The 19,763-nt window shown below is 38.6% G+C and overlaps 1 protein-coding gene across 1 annotated transcript; it reads right to left on the reverse strand.

Moving 5' to 3' along the window:
- Positions 1–2,660: 2,660 nt before the first annotated feature.
- On the reverse strand, positions 2,661–15,377 carry rexo1 (REX1, RNA exonuclease 1 homolog). The gene is made up of 16 exons (XM_023406016.1): positions 15,060–15,377; positions 11,908–13,778; positions 11,690–11,791; positions 9,701–9,911; positions 9,421–9,569; positions 8,738–8,875; positions 8,343–8,466; positions 7,957–8,082; positions 7,282–7,422; positions 7,048–7,161; positions 6,857–6,930; positions 6,277–6,387; positions 5,853–5,968; positions 5,586–5,724; positions 4,466–4,586; positions 2,661–3,869 (listed from the first exon to the last, which is right to left on the reverse strand). Exons 1-16 carry the CDS (start codon positions 15,247–15,249, stop codon positions 3,781–3,783), a joined length of 3,816 nt encoding a protein of 1,271 aa, XP_023261784.1. The 5' UTR covers positions 15,250–15,377; the 3' UTR covers positions 2,661–3,780.
- Between the last annotated feature and the right edge of the window lie 4,386 nt (positions 15,378–19,763).

The raw sequence follows: 19,763 nt of genomic DNA on the forward strand, positions 1-19,763 counted from the left end.
GGGTGAACTCAGACCACAGAGAGAAAACAAACCCTGAGCCCCTTAAAGCCCAGTGATAATACAAACTGTGTAAACAACGGTTTTGTTCCATTTCCGAGCAGGTTTGATTTTCATTCAAACTGAAGAGGAATGAAGTTACACAGGAAAAAGCGGAGGAGCCATTGAATAAAGGGAAGTGAGAAGATTTAATTTACAAATGTGCAGGCACTCAGTGGCATGTAGAATTGATTTTGCATGAGGAAGAGCACCGAGCTGATATTGAATACCTTTATTTGGGCACATATTCATTAAATGTTCTCTCTTCACATTTTTGAAGGCTTTAGCCTCTCACTACTCACATGGTCTTTGCCTGAGAGTAAGATTATTTAAATGCATTGTCAATCATCTTCTGCAGTTTATTCTGACAGTAAAGCATAAAGTCCTTTTTTGGGATCATGTCTCTCAGATTATGTCATTGTTGAGTTATTTAGGGAGGCAACAGATCAAAAACCTTTCTCCACTAGAGCTGAAATGACTTGCTGCTTTTCTTCTTATGTGACAAAAAACCTTTGAGTTGTGGACTGTTCTTCAGACAAAACAAGATAGTTGAAGGCGTACCTTGTCAGCTCAGGGATGTTTTTACGATTTTTAGACATTTTACAACATCCTAAATTTAAGAAGCTGATAAATCGATAAAGGAAAATAATCATTAGTTGAAGCCCTAATCACGATGAGCAGCAGGTTCAGGATTAGAGGTGTAACTAATGACTATTTTTCATTAATTTGTGCTTTTTTCTTATCGATAGACAAGTGCTTTTAAGGTGTTCCTTCCTAAAGTCTTCCTTCTTCTGAGGAAGACTGCAGGAATACAGCAGGCGAAACATGTCAAGGTAAAAAAAAAAAAAACACCTTAAAAGCACTTGTCTATCAATAAGAAAAAAGCACAAATAAGTTCATGAATCGAAAAATCTATAGATTAAATTCTTGATTAATTGTTTGGTCCAAGAATTGTCAGAAAATAATGAAAGATCTGAATTTTGGGTTCACGTGACGTGACCAAGTGTCTTGTCTGATCAAAAGTCCAAATGCCAAACATGATATAATTATAGAAAGAACCAGAACAGAAGCTGAGGCAGTGAACTATTTAATCAATAATATTTACAGATTCATTTTTTTCTGTAGAACAACTAATTGATTAGTTATTTCAGGTCTATTGGGGATGAGAGCAGCAAAGTGTTTATTTGCTCAAGCTCTCACAGAGATAATGCACCTCTCCATCTCCCAGCATGGGGTCAGTTTCGGAGCCCCGGCCCGCAGGCTTCCCCCTCCTGACCCCCACTAGTCAAAGGTGATCACAGGGGACAGAGAAAGAGAGGCACTGATCGAATTTTATAATGAAGACGACCTCTCTAAGCCTCTTTGCTCCACATGTTCAAAATCTCTGCAACACTCAATAAACACTAGGAAGCCCCCCTCCCTGTCACTGGAACATTGTGTAGGTATTGATCTCAGCTAACTGGCTCTTTTAATACCTGGGGTCTGTGGCCCGGCCGGGGGAAATGCATACTGACATGTGACGGGAGGAGCTTAATAGGCAAACACACCGAAGAAAGGATGGGCCTCTCAGTTTAGCATTTCTCTCCCATTTTTTCCAATTTACACATCTGCTGAAGAAAGGAGAATTACAGCCGCTGCACCTGCTGTTAAACAGACATATAGACCACAAGAGGCCCAGCACTGTACCGAGAGAAAGCTGTCACACTGTCACAAACTATTTGTGCTGCAGCAGTGGAAGAATCATTCAGATCTTACTTTAACTGAAGTAAAAGTAGCAATAAAAGTGTGTGAAAATGCTCCATTACAAGTAAAAGTCATCTTACTTAAGTATAGGTAAATAAGTCATCAGCAATATGCACTTCAAGTATCAAAAGTAAAAGTATTTGTTATGCAGGCAAACAACATATTGCTGTTATGACGTATTTATGTGGAGGTAGCATTTCACTGTTGTAGTTGGTCAAGTTGGAGCTAATTTTAACAACTGCAGTGCAGCACATCATACACGAACGTAATGGATTCAACTGATCTTTTCTAATTAACTTAATTCATTCAGCTATACAGTTTCTGATTTTTATATTCAGTACCTATAAACAAGAGTTTTTCTGAGCTCACTAAACTCGTTAACTTTAACTTTCTAAAGAAACATGACCGGCATAATAGTATACTACCCAGCATGCATTGTTTGGGAGGTAAAACGTCTTCTAAGATTATTCTTTTTTTTATAGTTTAAAGGGGACATACAGTTCAATGCAAAGGTTTTAAACACTTTAGACGTTTAGATTTTTATCCATCATGTGACACCATCAGGAAGGCATCCGACCCAAATTCATTCTGCAGTACGAGTATGCCTAAGATACAGCCACAGTCATAAAGAACTATCTTCAGAGACAAGGAGAACAAGGAGTCCTGCAACAGATGCTCTGTTCCCCACTGAGCCCTGATCTCAACATCATGGAGTCTGGGATTAGACGACAGACAGAAGATACCGTGACAACCTAAACCCACAGAACAACTGCGGCAAGTTCTCCAAGATGCTCGGAACAACCGACCTACCAAGTACCTTGAAACATTTCATCAATGTTGTGCACAGAGAGAGAGCTGAGATGTAAAGACAGAGCAAGATCTTCTTTTAACTAATACATTTTAATAGAAAAAGGATAATCAACCAAAAATACAAAAGGAAACTGCATATTTACAGCACTCAGTATTTTTTCAGTCATTTTTAACGTAAAACAGCATGGTTTAGCTGATACACACTAAATGATAATTGTCTGTAATTAATAACCCTGGCCTAATTCAACAATACTAAGTCTATTTTTGTCTTTATGGAGGAATAACATGTCATACCTGCTATCACTGTGATTCCTGTAGTTTTTATTTCATGCAGTGCACGACACAGAGACAGTGGTGGATATAGTCTGTATTTGGTCTGAACTAAAAAATACAGTGATATCTTCCATAAACTTAACCAGTTAGGTAGTAGCAGAGAATTTACATGTCTGCTGAGGTTCTTTTTAAATGATCAAGTATTATAGGATTAGTCAGGTTTGAGAGCCAACCAACAAAATTAACTTGATAAGAACCGCTGTATAAACAGAGCATCAATGACAAGAAACGAGGTGCAATATGAAAAGTGCATTTACATAGCAATGCTCAACAGACTAAGACAATCAATGCACTTAAGTGTAACTAAAACAAGTAATGTGTTATACATTAGAAGTGAATGCATTATAACACAGATGAGGTACTCAGACTTGGGCCCTATACAACAAGAGCATTTCTATAGTGCAAGTTAGGCTGAGGATACAGCCTGGCATGAATATCATATTTATCATCATCGCTCAGCGGACAATGCCCTGGCATTTTAAGTCGTTTTCCTGTTGAAAGGTTTTATTCATAAACTGTTTGAGGCCTTAAAAGACACCGCTCAAATAACAGAAATACTTTTAAACTAACATTATTTAGAACTGAAATACAAGCAAATGAAAAACACTGTTAATTTTGGCTCCTATTGCTTTGAAGGGGCTTTCTGTCCTCTTCTCAGATACAGGAGGTAATAACAACAGTAAGCTCTTCTCAGGCTTTTCTGCTGAAAACTTACCACTGTGTTGAACTATCCCTCCCCCCAGGACTCTGACCTAAACTCTCTGAGAGCAGGTGTAGGCCACCTCAACTTCTGCCTCCGTGCATCCAACATGAACGCAAGAAGTGGTGCTGAGCAAAGTGGAGTAGAGGGGTCAGGGGTCATCTTTTGACCTTTGCATCCTCCTTGATCTTCCAAACCATTAGTTCCATGCAGGCAGACGCATCTTCACTCGAGTCATGGCCCTCCACTGGAAACACATGAACAAATGACCATAGAAATTATTCTTTTTTATCTGCATATTGTATTTCCAAACCAAAGTTACAGCAGCATGACAATTTCAATTTGATTAATAGAGATAAGTGGTGCACAATATGAACAAAGTAAAAAGAGAACAGTCATGCTGGCAGCTCTATGCAGCTGTACTTAAATAGGCCTACATATCATTTAGGGTTAGGGTTGGGATGCCCCTCCCCAGCAGATCATCACACAAGACAATGGGCTTGTTAACTTTATTGTTGCAGAAGAAGCGACGCCCCGCTTATCCAAAGGCACATAAAAAGCTCTACAACAAGACACTGAACCCTAAATGGCTTCTGATGATCAGGCTGCTGCGTTGCATTGTGGTTCACTGCTGTGTGTCTATGGCACTGTATAAAACGCAGCAACAAAAATGGTTTCTCAACTTGCTGAGTTTTTATTAGTCTACAGTGCTCTAATTTTTAGGCAAACTATCACGTCAACACACAAATTCATGGATAATAATACACAATTAAAACAACTCTTATTATAGAGCTTACGAAAAGCAACAACACAAATGCTGGTAGTTCTGTGTGACTTTCTTACCGTTGTCCTGGATGATGCGTTTGAGGTGATCTGCCATCAGGTTCTTCAAGGCACGTTTGTAGGGCAAGCCGAGGCGGTGAGGGAACACAATGGCTGTGTCTACAACTGAACTGTGGATTAGCTAGAAAAGAGAGAGTGAACTGTCTTTTATTTCAGCTCCATAGCATACTCCACAGTGTCTCACACTGGAGGCCAATGAGCAAACTGATTCTCCCTTTAAAGCTAGTCGGCTACAGATACCTCCTTATTATGACAGAGAAACACAGTTTAACAGAGTTAGATTTCATTCTGTTTGTCCACACTGCTCTGGTTAACTTAAAAAAATGTCTTTGTACTTTACAATAGAAATACTCTAACACCTGTGTAGACTTCCTCATATGTTCTGAGTTTCAGTTTTAAGTTACTGAAAATAAAGCCACAGAATCACACTCACTGTACATCATGTGAACCCACATTTCGTTTCAGTCCTCAGACTTTCACCAGGCAAAATTCATACACAAACAGCACCATACATATAAAGGCTATAGGCTTTCACCCAGGATAACCTGCAAATCAGAGGATGCCAGCAGCACCTTGTACGCCCCACTTCAGCTCTTACATTTGTAATAAACATGCCAATTATAGAAAACCAGTTCACATTACACAATCACTTTAGCTTTAAGCTACATTAACTCTTAAAAGAAATCTGTCCCATGTGTGTAACATGGTAGAGATTTCTTTTAAGAGTAGCCTATAGGCTTTTAAAAGAAGAGGAAAGTGTTGCTCATGTTTACTAGTGGGGTAGCTTTGTGATGTTTGTTGCTATGATATTCTATTTTGAGTAATAATTTCCTTTGAGAAATGTTATTTGGGTTCACTGTGCATGTTAATACGTTAATATGTTAAACCCTCCTCTGTGCCATGGTTGCACTCTTTTTACCATAAAAAAAATCTTTTCCTACTTCATGTTTTGGGATAAAATATGTTTCATTCTTATTTATATTCTCACTCAGTGTTAATTTAAGCTGCTTGGCAGTGAGACATCTTACAAGCAGTAACAAGTATCATAGTAAGTATCACTTCCAAACCAATCCAAATTGTTACGTATAGTGTCTTGACAATGAATGAAGAGCCACGGTACCTTCAGAGCGAGGAGGTCGCTCTCCAGACTGTGTCCTATGAGAATGGACTCAGCACTGAACATACTGAGCAGCACGGCCTGAACATCTCTCAGGGTGATGGTGGCGCTCTCCAAGTCCTCCTCTGTCACACCTGAAAATCTGTGAGTCATGTGTGAGACACATATTAAATTTACAACACTGTGATTGTTTTCAAAGACTAAGACTGCTCACCTACAATAATTTAAGGCAGGGCAACAACTAACAGTTATTTTCAATACCAAACTGACCGTGTGTTGTAATCGACCACTTTGCTCTCAGGTTTGACAAATGTGTCATAGATAACTTTCATCTCTGAGTCAATGACCGTCACCCTCGTCAGTTCCAGGCCCTGTTTTGTGTAACACTGTTTCCAGGGAGGGGAAAAAAGAACAAAAATACAAAATAGAATGAAAACCGCACCGGGCCTGTGAACTCAGGAAATAGAGCAACACACAACTGTGTGTTGAAAATAAAAAAACATTTCTAAGGACTTAACTTCACCAGCTGGAACTAATATTTGCAGTTATGAAAGAATGAGTGACTCTCCTTGCCTGATAAGAATAAAACAGGCCTATAATGAATTAACTCAAGAGTAGGGGGTTAAGGTCAATTGTGCATTTACATTAGAAGTTTTCAGAAGGTAAACATTTTGGAAACTTCTGTCTCACTCACCATCTCACAGTCCAAAGCAAAGACCCCACCATTGCCGCCTGGTGGTAGAGGTTTACTGAACGTCGATACATAGCCGTCCAATGACTCTTTACGTCCGTCCTGAACATGTTGCTGTGGGAAGATGAAATGTTTGAACTCAGAGGATGATCATCAAAAGTAAAAAAAAAAACAAAAACTGTGACATATGGAAATAAGAATTTATTCTGTAAGTCTTTAAGTGTTTTATTTGCATTTTCAACTGGAAGGCACTGAAATAAAGGAAACAGACTGACCCCTAGTGGTTAAATGGCAAGTTATTTTCAGTGCAAAGTCAAGTACTTCAAGTTACACAAAAGACTTAACTGTAATTCTGATAGTGACATACATGCCACAAATCCATCCCAATGAAAAACATATCTCAGAGAGAATAAAAGGGGGAGAAAGAAGAGTTGGAAAAAACTGAACTAGTTGCTACGCAGAGAAACATCACAGTTGAGGGGTTTTATAAAGTCTGAGCAATCCAAAGTGTAACACAACTCAAAGATAAGAATGCTTTTGGTAGCATGTTGTCATTTTCTTCTGTGATACGTTCTTATGATACCTTTGAAACTTGGCAACCTGGAGAGCCAACAGCAGCAGCACAGCAGCTGTAGTTGGTCTCCCAGCCTCCAGCGACTGATGGAGAGGAAGAGAAGAGTCAGAAACAGACAAATAAAAGTTGGGGATGGCAATCAATGATATAAAACTGATGATCATCAACCATTTACACTAAATAAATGTGAACAAATTTACCTTTATGTCTGCGTAAACGTCCCCAGTGAAAACTACATTCCTCTTTCCGTACACAGTTGCCATTGACATTGATCTTATATTCTGCTCCACATCTACAGCATATCTTGCTGAAGGCTGGAAAAACATGACAGAGCGTGTCAACTGAAAGTGAAATTATTGCTGGAGTGTATACTGTCATTTAGAAATGAGTAACTGTCAGTGGTGAGAGAGCTGTGGGGACACGTTGATACTTACAGTCTGCAATGGCCTTTTTCTCTGGGAGGTTGTATATGACTGCCTTGCCAGCAGCTTCTGGGTTTGTTCTTGGGTATCCGTGCTCCTGGAGCTGCTCCTCTGTCATCAAGTATGCCTTCAACTTCCTGTACAGTGTGGCTCCTACAGGGAGGCAGAGCAACAAGTAAAAAAATGTTGTCTTTATAAAATAATGTCATAAAACATACACAGAACAACAGTAGTGGTGGCAGATTTTTACTGTTTTGACTACTGAAGACATGGTGTTTGTGCATCCCTGGGACATCTGTCCCAGCTGAGCAGGTGTTTCCTGCAGCTGTACTGACAGTAAACAATGCACAAGTCACTCCCATCATGTAGATGATGTTATTGTTGTCTTTCAGCTGCTCCCGTGAGGGGTCACCACATACCGCAGTCTGCTGTCAGGAGATCTGGGTAACCTGTTTCATGTTTATTCAGTGATTCAGTGACAGGTCAAGAATTGATTGTTAATGTGGCCAAATATCAAGTCAAAGTGTTTGTCTTTTTTGCTCCATAAATAATTTAAAGGCTTTCCTGTTAATTACACAAATTAAAAGTGTTTTCACCAATACTAAAGTATCCTTCATGGTATCATGACTGAGACCCTCTGTGGTTGGCTCAGTCTAGAATAAGGACAAAATTGTATTTGTCCCTCACCAGTGAGTTTCTCCTCCTGCTGTTTACCCATCCTGTTGACAGTGAAGCTGGTTGTAGCAGCCAGCCGACCCCCAAGAACTTCCTCATGGGACTGGGCCCTCCTGTTGGCAACTACACCCGGGTCCTCTGTAAACAACACACACACACACACACACACACACACACACACACACACCACTGAAATTAAGTCAGATAAAACCATTGCATCTCTTTTCAGATGCTTGAAACTTGTTTCCATACTCACATATGCACAGTACAAAAACTGATATGTTAATGTTCAGTGTATCATAATTATCAATTTCTTCATGTATGTAAACAAAAATTTGTAAATACTGACTGACAGTAAGTATGTATGCTGTATGCTGTGCTGTACTGCGCTGACATACTGGTGACAGGCGATGGACAGGAGCTGCTCTTGCTGCGCAGCTTCTTCAGAGTGTTGACAGCTACGTTGAGGTAGATGTTCTTACTGCTACTGCGCTCATACACCAGCCTCTCCTCCTCAAGAGCCTGAAACAAGAATTACACTTCTGTCACTGTCTAAACTTTGGCTTGCTCTACTGAAAAACAAGTGAGGAGTGAAAGGAGCGGTATATTTAAAGCCTGAATTTTTATGAGCAACCATCTTCTCTCAAACAATTTCCAAACTATACACAGTTCTAAACTATTAGATATGTTAACGCACAAGAAATGACTCAACACAAAACAACACATCACTCTGTTAAATGAGGCCAGATCACAGTACAGGGTGGAGTTGCTGGAAAGTGGATGTTATTCATACCATCTGGAAGGCAACTTCCTCTGATGGGCAGAATTTGACACATTCATCTATGAAAGTGTTGAGGTAGCGCTGGCGGATGTTGGTGGGAACTTTGGCCCCAAACTCAGTGGGGATGACAGGGCGCTTCATCGAAGAACTCTGAAAAAGTTAAAATATAGAGAAATTGACATTGACACACCATAGATTAAACAAACATTTCCCACACCTACTTAAACATCAAATTCAAGGACTTTCCAGGCCAAATTCCCTCAAATTCAAGAACCCAACATTGTATAGTTTGAGACACGGATCAAGGTTAATTACCGTTACGATACTTAGGAATTTTTATAATGAGAACTAGCAGGCTATAAAGAAGCTCCCTGACAACAGCTAAAAAGAGAACACTTCTCCATTGTGCTGTGTTACAGTGATGACGTAGCCTATTTACAAACTTAGGTAAGTTAAAAAAGTATCCAAAGAACTTAAATTTCTGTTTTTGCACAGAATAATAATAATCAATTCAAGCACTTTCAAGAACCCATGTCATTTATGTCTATTTTAAAAAAAAACTTTGCATTGATTTTTTTCTCAAATTCACAAACTTTCAAGGGTATCAATGACCTGTGGGAACCATGAAGAAACAAGATGGCCATGAGAAAACAGTACTAACTAACAATAATAGGCTATGCAGAAACCTCAGATACCTTCATGGTGGGGGTGTGTGCCAGCCTCTTCGTCATTACAGTGGACGTGGTCTTGGACAAAATACCGGCTGTGGTTTGAGCCTTGACAGTCTGATGAGTCTGGCTGGGGGATAACACTCGACCGACAGCTGGTTTAGCATCTGCAGAACCTAGTTAGACAATCACACAAACATAGATGTGAATTTGAAAGTCAAAATGGTTCATTTTCTACCGCTAAGCAACAACAAATACAGACTAAGCTATATCCTGCTACAATATAGAGTGGTGGAGGCACTTGTACTTGTTTTGGGGGATGCTATCTGTGGGTTGGGACGGTGTGCTATCCTCTTCCTCTCTTTAGAGAAGCTGGGGCTGGAGCTGTGAGAGGCAGCTTTGACTGAAGCAGAAAGCTGAGCAGCCTGCTCCTGTGCCATCTGCATACGCTGATAGCAGACCTCCTGGGCTGTGGGTCTCTTGTACGGCCGCACCACAGTCTTAGAAGGTGCTTCAGTCTGAAAAACAAGAACAGGTTTTGCTAAAAAGATTACTACTGTGCTCTTAATAGGGGAAGTATGATAATTAGTCATCAGTCATAATAATTAAGGCAATAACTGTAAGACGGTTCTAATGGGAACACCCAAAATGTGGCTTCTTGTCCATATTGTAATTATACATACAGTCTAAGCTAACTCCCTGTGGCATCTCTGACTGAAAGCCTGGTAATGCAAATCAGAACACAACTGTATGTTTTTCCTCTATGAAAATGAAAATATCTGGTAGCATAACAGCTCATACAGTACTGTTCAAAAGTTTTAGGTATTATAGATGTTCAGATTCTTATCTATCACACAAACCATCAGGGAGGCATCTGATCAGTCCCAAATACATTCTGGAGCATGATAACAACCCCAAATATACAACCAGAGTCATAAAGAACTATCTTCAATGACAAGAAGAACAAGGACTCCTGCAACAGATGGTGTGACCCCTACAGAGCTCTGATCATGGAGTTGGTCTGGGGTTAACTGAAGAGACAGAGACGCTGAGACAGCCTAATTCCACAGAATAACTGTGGCATGTTCTCCAAGATGCTTGGAACAAGCTACCTGACAAGTACACTGAAAAACCATGAGCAAGTGCTGTTTTAAAGGCAGAGAGTGGTCACAGCAAATACTGATTTGATTTAGGTTTTTTCCGTTTACTGTACTTTGTCTGAAGTTAACTGATAAATAAAAACTATTCTTAGCACGGGTCTACATATAGTGTCACATCTGTGTTTCATTTACTGATGATGCAGATTTATTTTTAGTGTATTGGACTGGTAGAAAAAGGAGTAAAACATGTCTATAATTTCAATTATGGTCAGTTGAGAAATACACAAGTTGATGATTATTATCTAAAACATAATATAAACTTGATTATATGAAACATTTTCAACTTCATGTGGACAAAAAAAGCTACAGACTGGGCCATTAATAAAGCACCCTGAGAAAGTGATGGCCCACTGATCAGACTACGAATACCTCAGCTGACTGATTAGCTCACTACCCCTTTGAAAAACACAGATAGCTGGTTGTTTAACATCACATCAGATAAACTGGAAAACCCCACCGCCACCACAGCTCTGCCACAATATTTTCACTTCATGCTTCCTTGTTTGTTGTAATGCCTCCTACGTAAGCACTCCCTGCCTTTGGCAAAGATTTTCTATTCAGTCACTATTTCATTTATTTGCCTGTCTAATTCTCTTATTAGCTTCAAATATAGATGTATTGTGTGTTTTCTTTTTCAGTTAAGTCTGATTTATTTGAAAATGAATAAATATTTGATGTGAACAATTACATCCCCTATTCATGATTTATAATGTCTTATATGTAGATTTCCATTTTAAGGGGGTTCAAAAGTAATGGCTTATTTTGCCCTCAAGGACCAGCTATGTTGATCGACAGCAAGACAGGCCAATCGGTTAGTATATAAGCCCCACTTACACACTAGGACTGATTAACACTAGAGTTGTGTGACCAAACCGTTTCTCACACAAAGGGCTGTGTGCAACTGTGGGCAGATTTTGTACATTCATTCCTGTGGTAAAGCTGGATTTACATTGTAACAGAATTTGTACTCCTCTTAAATACTAAACCAAACATGATTTGTATAAAAGAATTGAACTGAATTGCTGCATCCTGTGATAAAGTTTCATAACACAGGAAGAGATATAGTGTGTTCACCCCTGCCTCGTGACAGCATTGTATGACAGAAAAAAACAATAAAGTCAAGGTGACAAACTTACATTTCCTTTGGCAACAAAATGAGAGACTCTCTTCTTTTGACCAGGGAAGAGAGTGGTTAAAGTGCTCTCTGTGCTTTTCTCCTCCTCTGAATCTCTAGAAGGCTGAGAAGGCAGAACATAGCATGCTTATTCAAATTTCACTGACTGGCATGAGAAAATCATGTAGTGAATGAAGAGCACTACAGCGCAGCAGTATGGCAAGAAAGAAACATCAATACCTGTTTAGTTTGCCTTCCCTTGTCTTCCCTCTTTACATCCTTGGATTCATTGAAGATCCGCAAACACTCCTCCATGGGATCTGAGTCAAAGTCCAAATCATCCTGGAAACTGGAGAAGTCGATTCCAACATCGACGACTTCATCCTTACCTGCACTGCTGCCCTCCACACCACAGTCACCCTCATCATCGGAGGAAGACGGAGTCAACTCTGATGCTTTCCTCTTGTTCAGACGCCCCCTCTTTAAAGCATCAGCGGATTTTCTCACCAAAACTTCCTCTGCTTCTTCATCGTCGTCGTCCACCTCCATCGCTTCCACCTCATCTGGACTCTCATCTCCAAACAGGTCAGCGTGGCTCAGATTCAGACTTTGCCGTTTGTCCTCAAGCCTTTTCCCATTTGATGAGCTGATGTTTTGCTTCACCTTATTGCTGTTTGCAGAACTCCCTTTACTATGACTGCTACTGCTCCCACTGCGAGAACTGCTTTTACTAATTTTCTTCACATCCTTTTCTCTTTTACTACTATCAAGTTTACCATTTTTATGTTGGTGGTCTTTATACTTGTTGTATTCCTTTTCCTTGTCTAATGTTTTGGGTTTCTTGTTTGAACCATTTTCTGTATCTTTATCTCGTTTGCTTGAGTCTATTTTAACTTTTTCCACAGCTTTGATCTTACCATCACTTCTCTTTTCGTCTCTGCCCTCCCTCTGAACTTTATCACTTGTCTTATTCTTTACTGTGTTTTTTCTATCATCTCTCTTCCCAAGACTCTTGTTCTCCTTTTTTGCAGAGTCCTGGTTTGAGTTCTTTATTGAACCTTTGTTCTTACTACTGCTGCTACTACTCTTACTACTAGATGTTTTATTTATGTCTTTGTCAAGTTTATGCAATTTCTCAGATTTGCCAGTTTTCTCGTGACTAGTTCGACTAGACACCTTCTTTTTCTCTAGATTGTCCTTTCGTTTAATTTCTTCCTGGATGTCTGAGTCCTCTGCCAAGTCCTCTTTATTCCTCTGTGTCAGTGCATTATGTACACTTTCAGTTCTCTCTTTTCTCTCCTTCCTAAAAGAGTCACCAGCTGATCCAGTGTTGCCTTTTCTCTGCTGGAGATTGCTAAGAGAGGTGGGTCGATACTCTGTTCCAGAGCTCTCCCCTTCAGATTCAGAGAAAGTGTACTTTTTTGTGTCTACACTCTGCTCCCGTGGCTTTTTCACAGCTACAACATACTCATCATCTGACAAATCAGACATGGGTAGTTTGTGTGTCTTGCTCCTGTCCGTCTTACCAGCTCGTGCACTCTCGTCCCTCTTGCTTTTCACTGCGATTCCTGCTGAGTAGTTTGAGAGTGGGTCATACTCCATGTCTGTAGATGGTCTTGAATTGTCCACAGTGTATTTACACTTAGAGGATAATGCGCTGCTTGAATACTTTGGGCTGGGAGGGGGAGAGGGGAGTTGGTGAGCATGTGTCCGAGTAGGAGGTTTTTTCAATGAAGTAGGAACATATTCCATGGAGTTACTGTTGTTCCCCTGGTTGTCTGAATCCAAGGTGTACTTGCTGCAGCCAGGGGTGGGATTATAACCCCCTGATGTTATCTGATAACTCCCAGGATCATATGCCATGTGTGAAGCTGCTGTTTTACTTTTAACTGCACGAGATGAAGATAATCTGGTATTCTCACTGGGATCATATGGTTCATCCCCAAAGCGAGAGAGCTTCCTCTTCTCCCTTTCCACCTCACTGCGGACCTCCTCGATGGCCTTGTTGACCAGCTCCAGAGCACCAGTGATGTCTCCTGAAGCAGCCGGCTTTCCATTCTGCTGCTCCTGTGGCCTCACTACTTCTGGGTTGAAGGGATCATAACCTTGTTCTGCAGGGATACAAGGAAAATGGTCTTAATAGAATGGAACTAAAACACTTCTTAAGATTAGAGCTATCAATTAGAGATGCACCGATCCAATCAGCCCCGATACTGAGCTCATTAAGATGATTAGGTACCGGGTATGATGTCATTGATGCATTAATCATTTTATTTGTCCATTGTAAAGTTCACTGTGGACTGCAGAGTTTGGAAAAATAGAGAAATGGTATTAGATGTGTATGCAATATAGGCAGATACCTTTAATTTAGGTACTGGAATTGTTATTCCTTCTTTTAAGTACAATATCAGTAAATACTCTCAAGCAAACTCCCTTGGCAGTGTTAGAGGCGATTAAAAGTTCTGGACAAAGCTAGTTACTTTTTTTTTTAACAAACCACCATGTCCACATTCAAAAACTAACTTTAACACTCAATCTTAATAAAGCATCTTAACAATCATGCAACTAAAACATGCTCAGGAGGTCTATGGAAGAGTTTGATAGGGAAAATGTACGTTGGTAGGTAGGTTACTTTATTTGTACACATAGGTAAATTTGTTTTGCAGTAAGAGTCATCAGTCTTACACATACACACTTGAATATTAATCACACCTCTGAGGGCCATCAAGGGGGGCCAGGAGACGTATGTATTTTAAGTCCTTTGCACTACTGCCTTGTCTTTGCATTATAAGATAAAACACTGTTATGTGCAGCCACAAATCACTTTATTTTTCAATTATAACTTCCTTGTCTTCTCAATTTATTTGTGACTATTTTGTCTCAATGTACAGTTACCATTTACAATGTTGTCAGTTTATTAGGTAGACCTAGCTAAAACTAATGCAGTCAAATAAAACAGTCCTTTTATAAATTCATTAAGGTTAAGAGTTTTTGTTTACACAATATTAAAGAGCTGTTAATTCAACTATATGATCATTCAGACTGAATTAGTTTTATCTAGGTGTGCCTAAAAAACTGACAACTGAGAGCATGTTGCTGCCTACAATATCTGGTACCTTATTTTGTTTCTCCCATGTACTTCCTATCGATACCTACGTTTACAGAAATCGTGGGGGGACAAACTGATAAGACGCACCATTTGCAGATATCTGCACCATGCAAATATAGCTAACGATAACAATCACTTTACACGGTTGTGGTTTCGTTTGCCTATTTCCTCACAGTTTCAACACCGAGGTCCAGTCCACACGTCTTTACCTCCTACTCAGCCGGCTGCGGCGTTAAAGTATTAACGCATAAACTCTGTGTTTAATATAATAAAAAAAAAACACCTCTCTGTGCGGAGTGGAGGTCTCTTTGCTTTTTAACGTCTGCTGGTGCTCCGTAGGACGGCCGTCTCTGCTGGCTGTGCCTGAAGTGACAGTACGGTCTGTTACACCCATTTCTGCTGCCTTTGCCCTCGCTGTATTCCGTGTAAAACGGACAGTCAATCCCTCGGAAGAAGCCGGTGGATCTTAACATTATCTCCAGATGTTCCTCTCATGCCCGCATGAACCAACTTGGACGTTTTTCTGCGTAGTTTTCGTCGTACTGCTAAAGCTTGAAGGGGCGACGGAACAATAACAACGTCCCTACGGTGCCATGTTGGATTGGCAGGGGAGGGGAGGGGAGGGGGGGTGATGAAATCTCGCGTGAAGTTCCACGTGTCTCGTTCCCTGACGTCACTGAGTAGCGGAAACGGTTAACGGCCCATGTAGAAATTAAAGTTTTGTAGTGTGTATGTAGTATGTGCTTAAACACGTGTAAAGTTTGCTAAAGTAAACCTCAATACTACCCCCAAAAATCTGCCCTTAACTAAAGGTGGGTGTTATCAGTCATTAAAACATGAGTTTATGGAGAGGAACGTTCATCTTTTCTCAACATTATTCCGTTTATCAGGTTTCCCCCCCATGACTGTTGCTAAGCGCTTCAGCAAACCATTAGCCATGGAACAGAAACACCTGGCTGTGTTGCTCATAGGATGGTTGTGATGTAAACAGGGAATGCTTTGCTCGTGTTTACAAAAGGTAAGAGACAAGTGTTTTAACATTTTATTTCTCAAGACTCCAGAGATGGGTTGTCAAACGATCTGTAAACATGGTCCAAATAACCACAAGCATTTTGATGTCAGTTCGACATTAAGGGAAATGCGTTTATTTGCCTTCTTGCCAAGAGTTAACTGAGAATATCAATAATACTCTGCTTCCATTGACTGGTGGACCTGAAGCCTATTAGAAAGTGAACAAATGCATTTCCCCAAATATCTAACTAGGCTACTGCCTTAAATGCCAAAAAGGATCAATTAACAATGTTCACTCAAGTTTCCCGAACACATGCTAAATCGGCGGTTACATTTTTCAGCATCTAGAAATTAACACATTAGCTAGTATTTTTCTTTGTTTTAACTTGAAATAAGCAAGTCTTTATAGACTTATTGAAGGTCAAGTTAGTTAAATATTTCTTTCCAGAAAAAAAAAAAAAAGTAGAGGCAGACCAATTCACAGTACAACCCATCTGCTATATTCCTATTCTTAAGTTACTGCATCCGAACAATTACCTATTTTTTTTATTCAGACTAACCAGCAACAAAATTTCTTAATTCCTAGTTTTTAATCAAATTCACAGATGTTCAAACAGGTCCTAAAACAAACTTTACAAATCCTAAAATCCTTCATGATACCTACCTCCAGTTCGACTCTCAAATTTCAGACTTACAGGTGCTCAGGATTTTTGTGCACTCCATACAGACACTGATCCAATCAGCTCCAGTCGCAATCATCATCATCATCATCCTCAGGTGTGCTGGGCAGCTAATCACTGACATACTAATTGACACGCAGTCAGCAGCTAATCTTTTTGTTTTTGATGCACAGGCTATGTTTTGGTTATTTAGATATGTATATGTTTTGTTTGTTTGTTTTTTGCACACAGAAAGTAAGCTACTAACGGGCACATACATTTTCCAAGTTTCTTAGCTGAAATAAATTCTTTACTCAACATAAGTATTTGGACTCATGGCTCTTATCTTTTTTTGATGCCCTGATGTCAAAATGTTTATTTGGTCCTTTGGTTCAGTACATTTGTACCTTTGCTTTATTATTGACATCATGACTTTTTCTGTTTTGTTATTGTCAAGAATCTTTTTTGTTAAGTTTTATTTTATTTATATTTACTTTTTTATTATCATACTTAAACCTTTGAAGCTTTCTATACATTGTAAGAAGAATACTGTAAAAATGTACAGTAACTAGCTGGCAGCAATTAGCAAGTAAGTTGCCCTATTACATTCCACAATATGCTTACTGTAAATTTAACCACAGTACCAATAAAATACTGTAATTTTTATTACAGTAATAATTACAGTACTGTAATTGTCATCACAGTAATAGGGTGCTGTATTGTTTATCACGGTAAATATTAGACTACTGTAACAGGCATTTTTGACTTTGACATTTTAATACTGTATAATAAATAACTAAAATAATTACATATTTTAAAATGAAGACACTGTTTTCATCACAAAAAAATAATTATTGTATCACTATATTCACCTTTCATTGTTTTACATTTGATAATACATAGGCACTAAACAGGTCTTATTTAGCATTTTTCATTTTGTAAACATTTTTTTGTAAACAACACTGCACACTTTCCTGAACATAATATCATTTATACTGCTGAATTCTTGTATTTTGTAGTGTTTCTTATGCAATCTGTGGCGTCAATCCGTTTTGTCTTCTAATATCTTGGGAAAATGTCACTTTAACATGTATTCCATTGGATTTTTTCTTATGTCTGCATCCATAAATAAATCATATTGTTCTACAATAGAAAAATGATAATCATTTTTCAGGTGGTAAAATATAGTTTGTAGTGTGTCAATAGTTGGGTGCTAATTATTTAACTTCAAAATTTACCCACCTGATATAACTGTTTCACAAGTAGAAAGTAGCCTAGTGTAAAAATACATGTCTTTAGAGAATTTGGAAAGTCACCTACACCCAGACAATAGCTGAATGTTTTACACAGAATATATACATGTCTTGCAAAGCTTAAAAGATTGGTTTCAAGCATTTTTTCAGCCCGCTGTTGACAATAACATTATAAAATGCTTTTGTATGTGATTTTTTTTTTTTGCAAAAACCAGCTTGAAAATGTGCAGTATTATTATTCCAGACCTTTGACCTTATGTAAAATTCAGATGCAGATATGTAAATCAATTAGTTAATTGTGAATGATTAGTCTGTCTATTCATTTTATTCATTTTCTGCTGCTTATCTAGGTCTTGGTTATGTTTAATGATTGATTAATAATATTATTAGGAATTGTTATGTGCTGCTGGGAAAACAAAAATGAAAAAAAAAACACATTCATGCAATTGGGTAAATAATTCTAGGCCTTACTTATACTGGTTTTCATTTCTATTTTTATATATTGGCTGGTATTTTTGTGAAGTGAGTATTAAATTGCATTTTTTGTGTTTTTAAAAATGGTCCCTAATGTAACTTTGATGAAAACTGAAGATACCATGTTCACAGCTGGAAGTCTCAGGCTCATAGCAGCTGTTACAAGTTCAGAGAGAATAATAAGAAAACAAAGGCAGTCGAATAATTAAATTACAGGGTCCATTTAATTTAAAAATTCTGCAGTGAGTGTTAAAGACTTTCTCATAGCAACATCACAAGTGCAGGTGTAAATAATAAAATTAATGACTGAATTTAATTCAGCTTCTTCCCTTTCAGGGTCCTGGTGTTGTGCGTGCTGGCTCGTTGTCGCTGTTATGACTTACCAAGACACTTGAATAGGACAGAACCATCATTAATGTTATTAGTAACATGTGCTTTTACTACCACAAGAAGGTCAAAGTGTCTGCCAAGAAAAAGGCCCATTGCAGACATCTTAGATCAAGTGAAGTTTATATCTTACCGTGTTTATTGTAATTAACCTCAGTGCACGTGTATAGGCCTACATATTGTTTGTCTGTGTGTTTTTCTCAGACATGGCTGCTATTGTATTGATCGAGTTAAAAGATGTAATGAAATGGAAAGCCAGGTAACTGCATTGCTACATTATTTCACACTGTTCTTGCCATTTATGATTTGAAATGAAGACTAGAACCAAAAAGTATCTTCAAGCTAAGATGATCTTAGCCCATAGACTTAAAATAGGACTAAGATCACCTTAGCCCTAAGATGCTTTTGGGAAATAGTATCCATCTAGTGACGCACTATGACAATAAAATAATTTATCCAGGAAGGGTTGAACATATTCTTTTTTCTTTGAAATGTGCAAATAGTTTATTATTTATTAGTCACCAGTCTCTTGGATCATATCAATATCCATGTTTCATCAGGATGAACTTTATTTGTTTTCACTTTTCTTAACTAAGTTACAAAGTGCTTTAAAGGGGAAACAAAATTAGCTAAGACAAGTAGTGTCGGACAAAAGACAATTAAGTCATAGAGGATTCCTGTTGTCTAAACATCCTGTTTTCTAAACTATCTTCAAATAGAACTCACTTGACCCTTTTCAGATCTAAGAGTTGAATCTCATGACTTGAAATCCCATGATCTGTGGCTCACAAAAGGTTGATTTGTTCAGACTTTTATGTCATGTTTGGTGTCATCACATTAGAAATCCATATTTACTTTTTATTTATTGACTGAGGACATAGTCTCCTATATCTGTATTAGATTAGATTAGTTTATCATAACTGAATACCCAGAGGATACATTTTCATTTGAATCTTTGCAGTGTGTTTACGCATGCAGCTGTTAAACACTCCACTAGAGGGAGACAATTGCCTGTGAAGTTACTCAATCAAACATGTTTTGCTGGAGTTTGTACAGAAAACACGCTGCTGTTGCATCATTTAATTTCCTCCTGCCATATGACGTTAGCAATGCTGAAATAGAAATTATGCAATTGACTCTTTTTTTTCTTTTGTGATTTGTTGAGAACTTTGTAATTTGTTTCTGTAAAATGTGTAGAAAATT

Source organism: Seriola lalandi, unplaced genomic scaffold (genome assembly GCF_002814215.2).
Source record: "Seriola lalandi dorsalis isolate HSWRI2012SDOR001 ecotype SW California unplaced genomic scaffold, Sedor1 jcf7180002054293, whole genome shotgun sequence".
Classification (NCBI taxonomy): domain Eukaryota; kingdom Metazoa; phylum Chordata; class Actinopteri; order Carangiformes; family Carangidae; genus Seriola; species Seriola lalandi.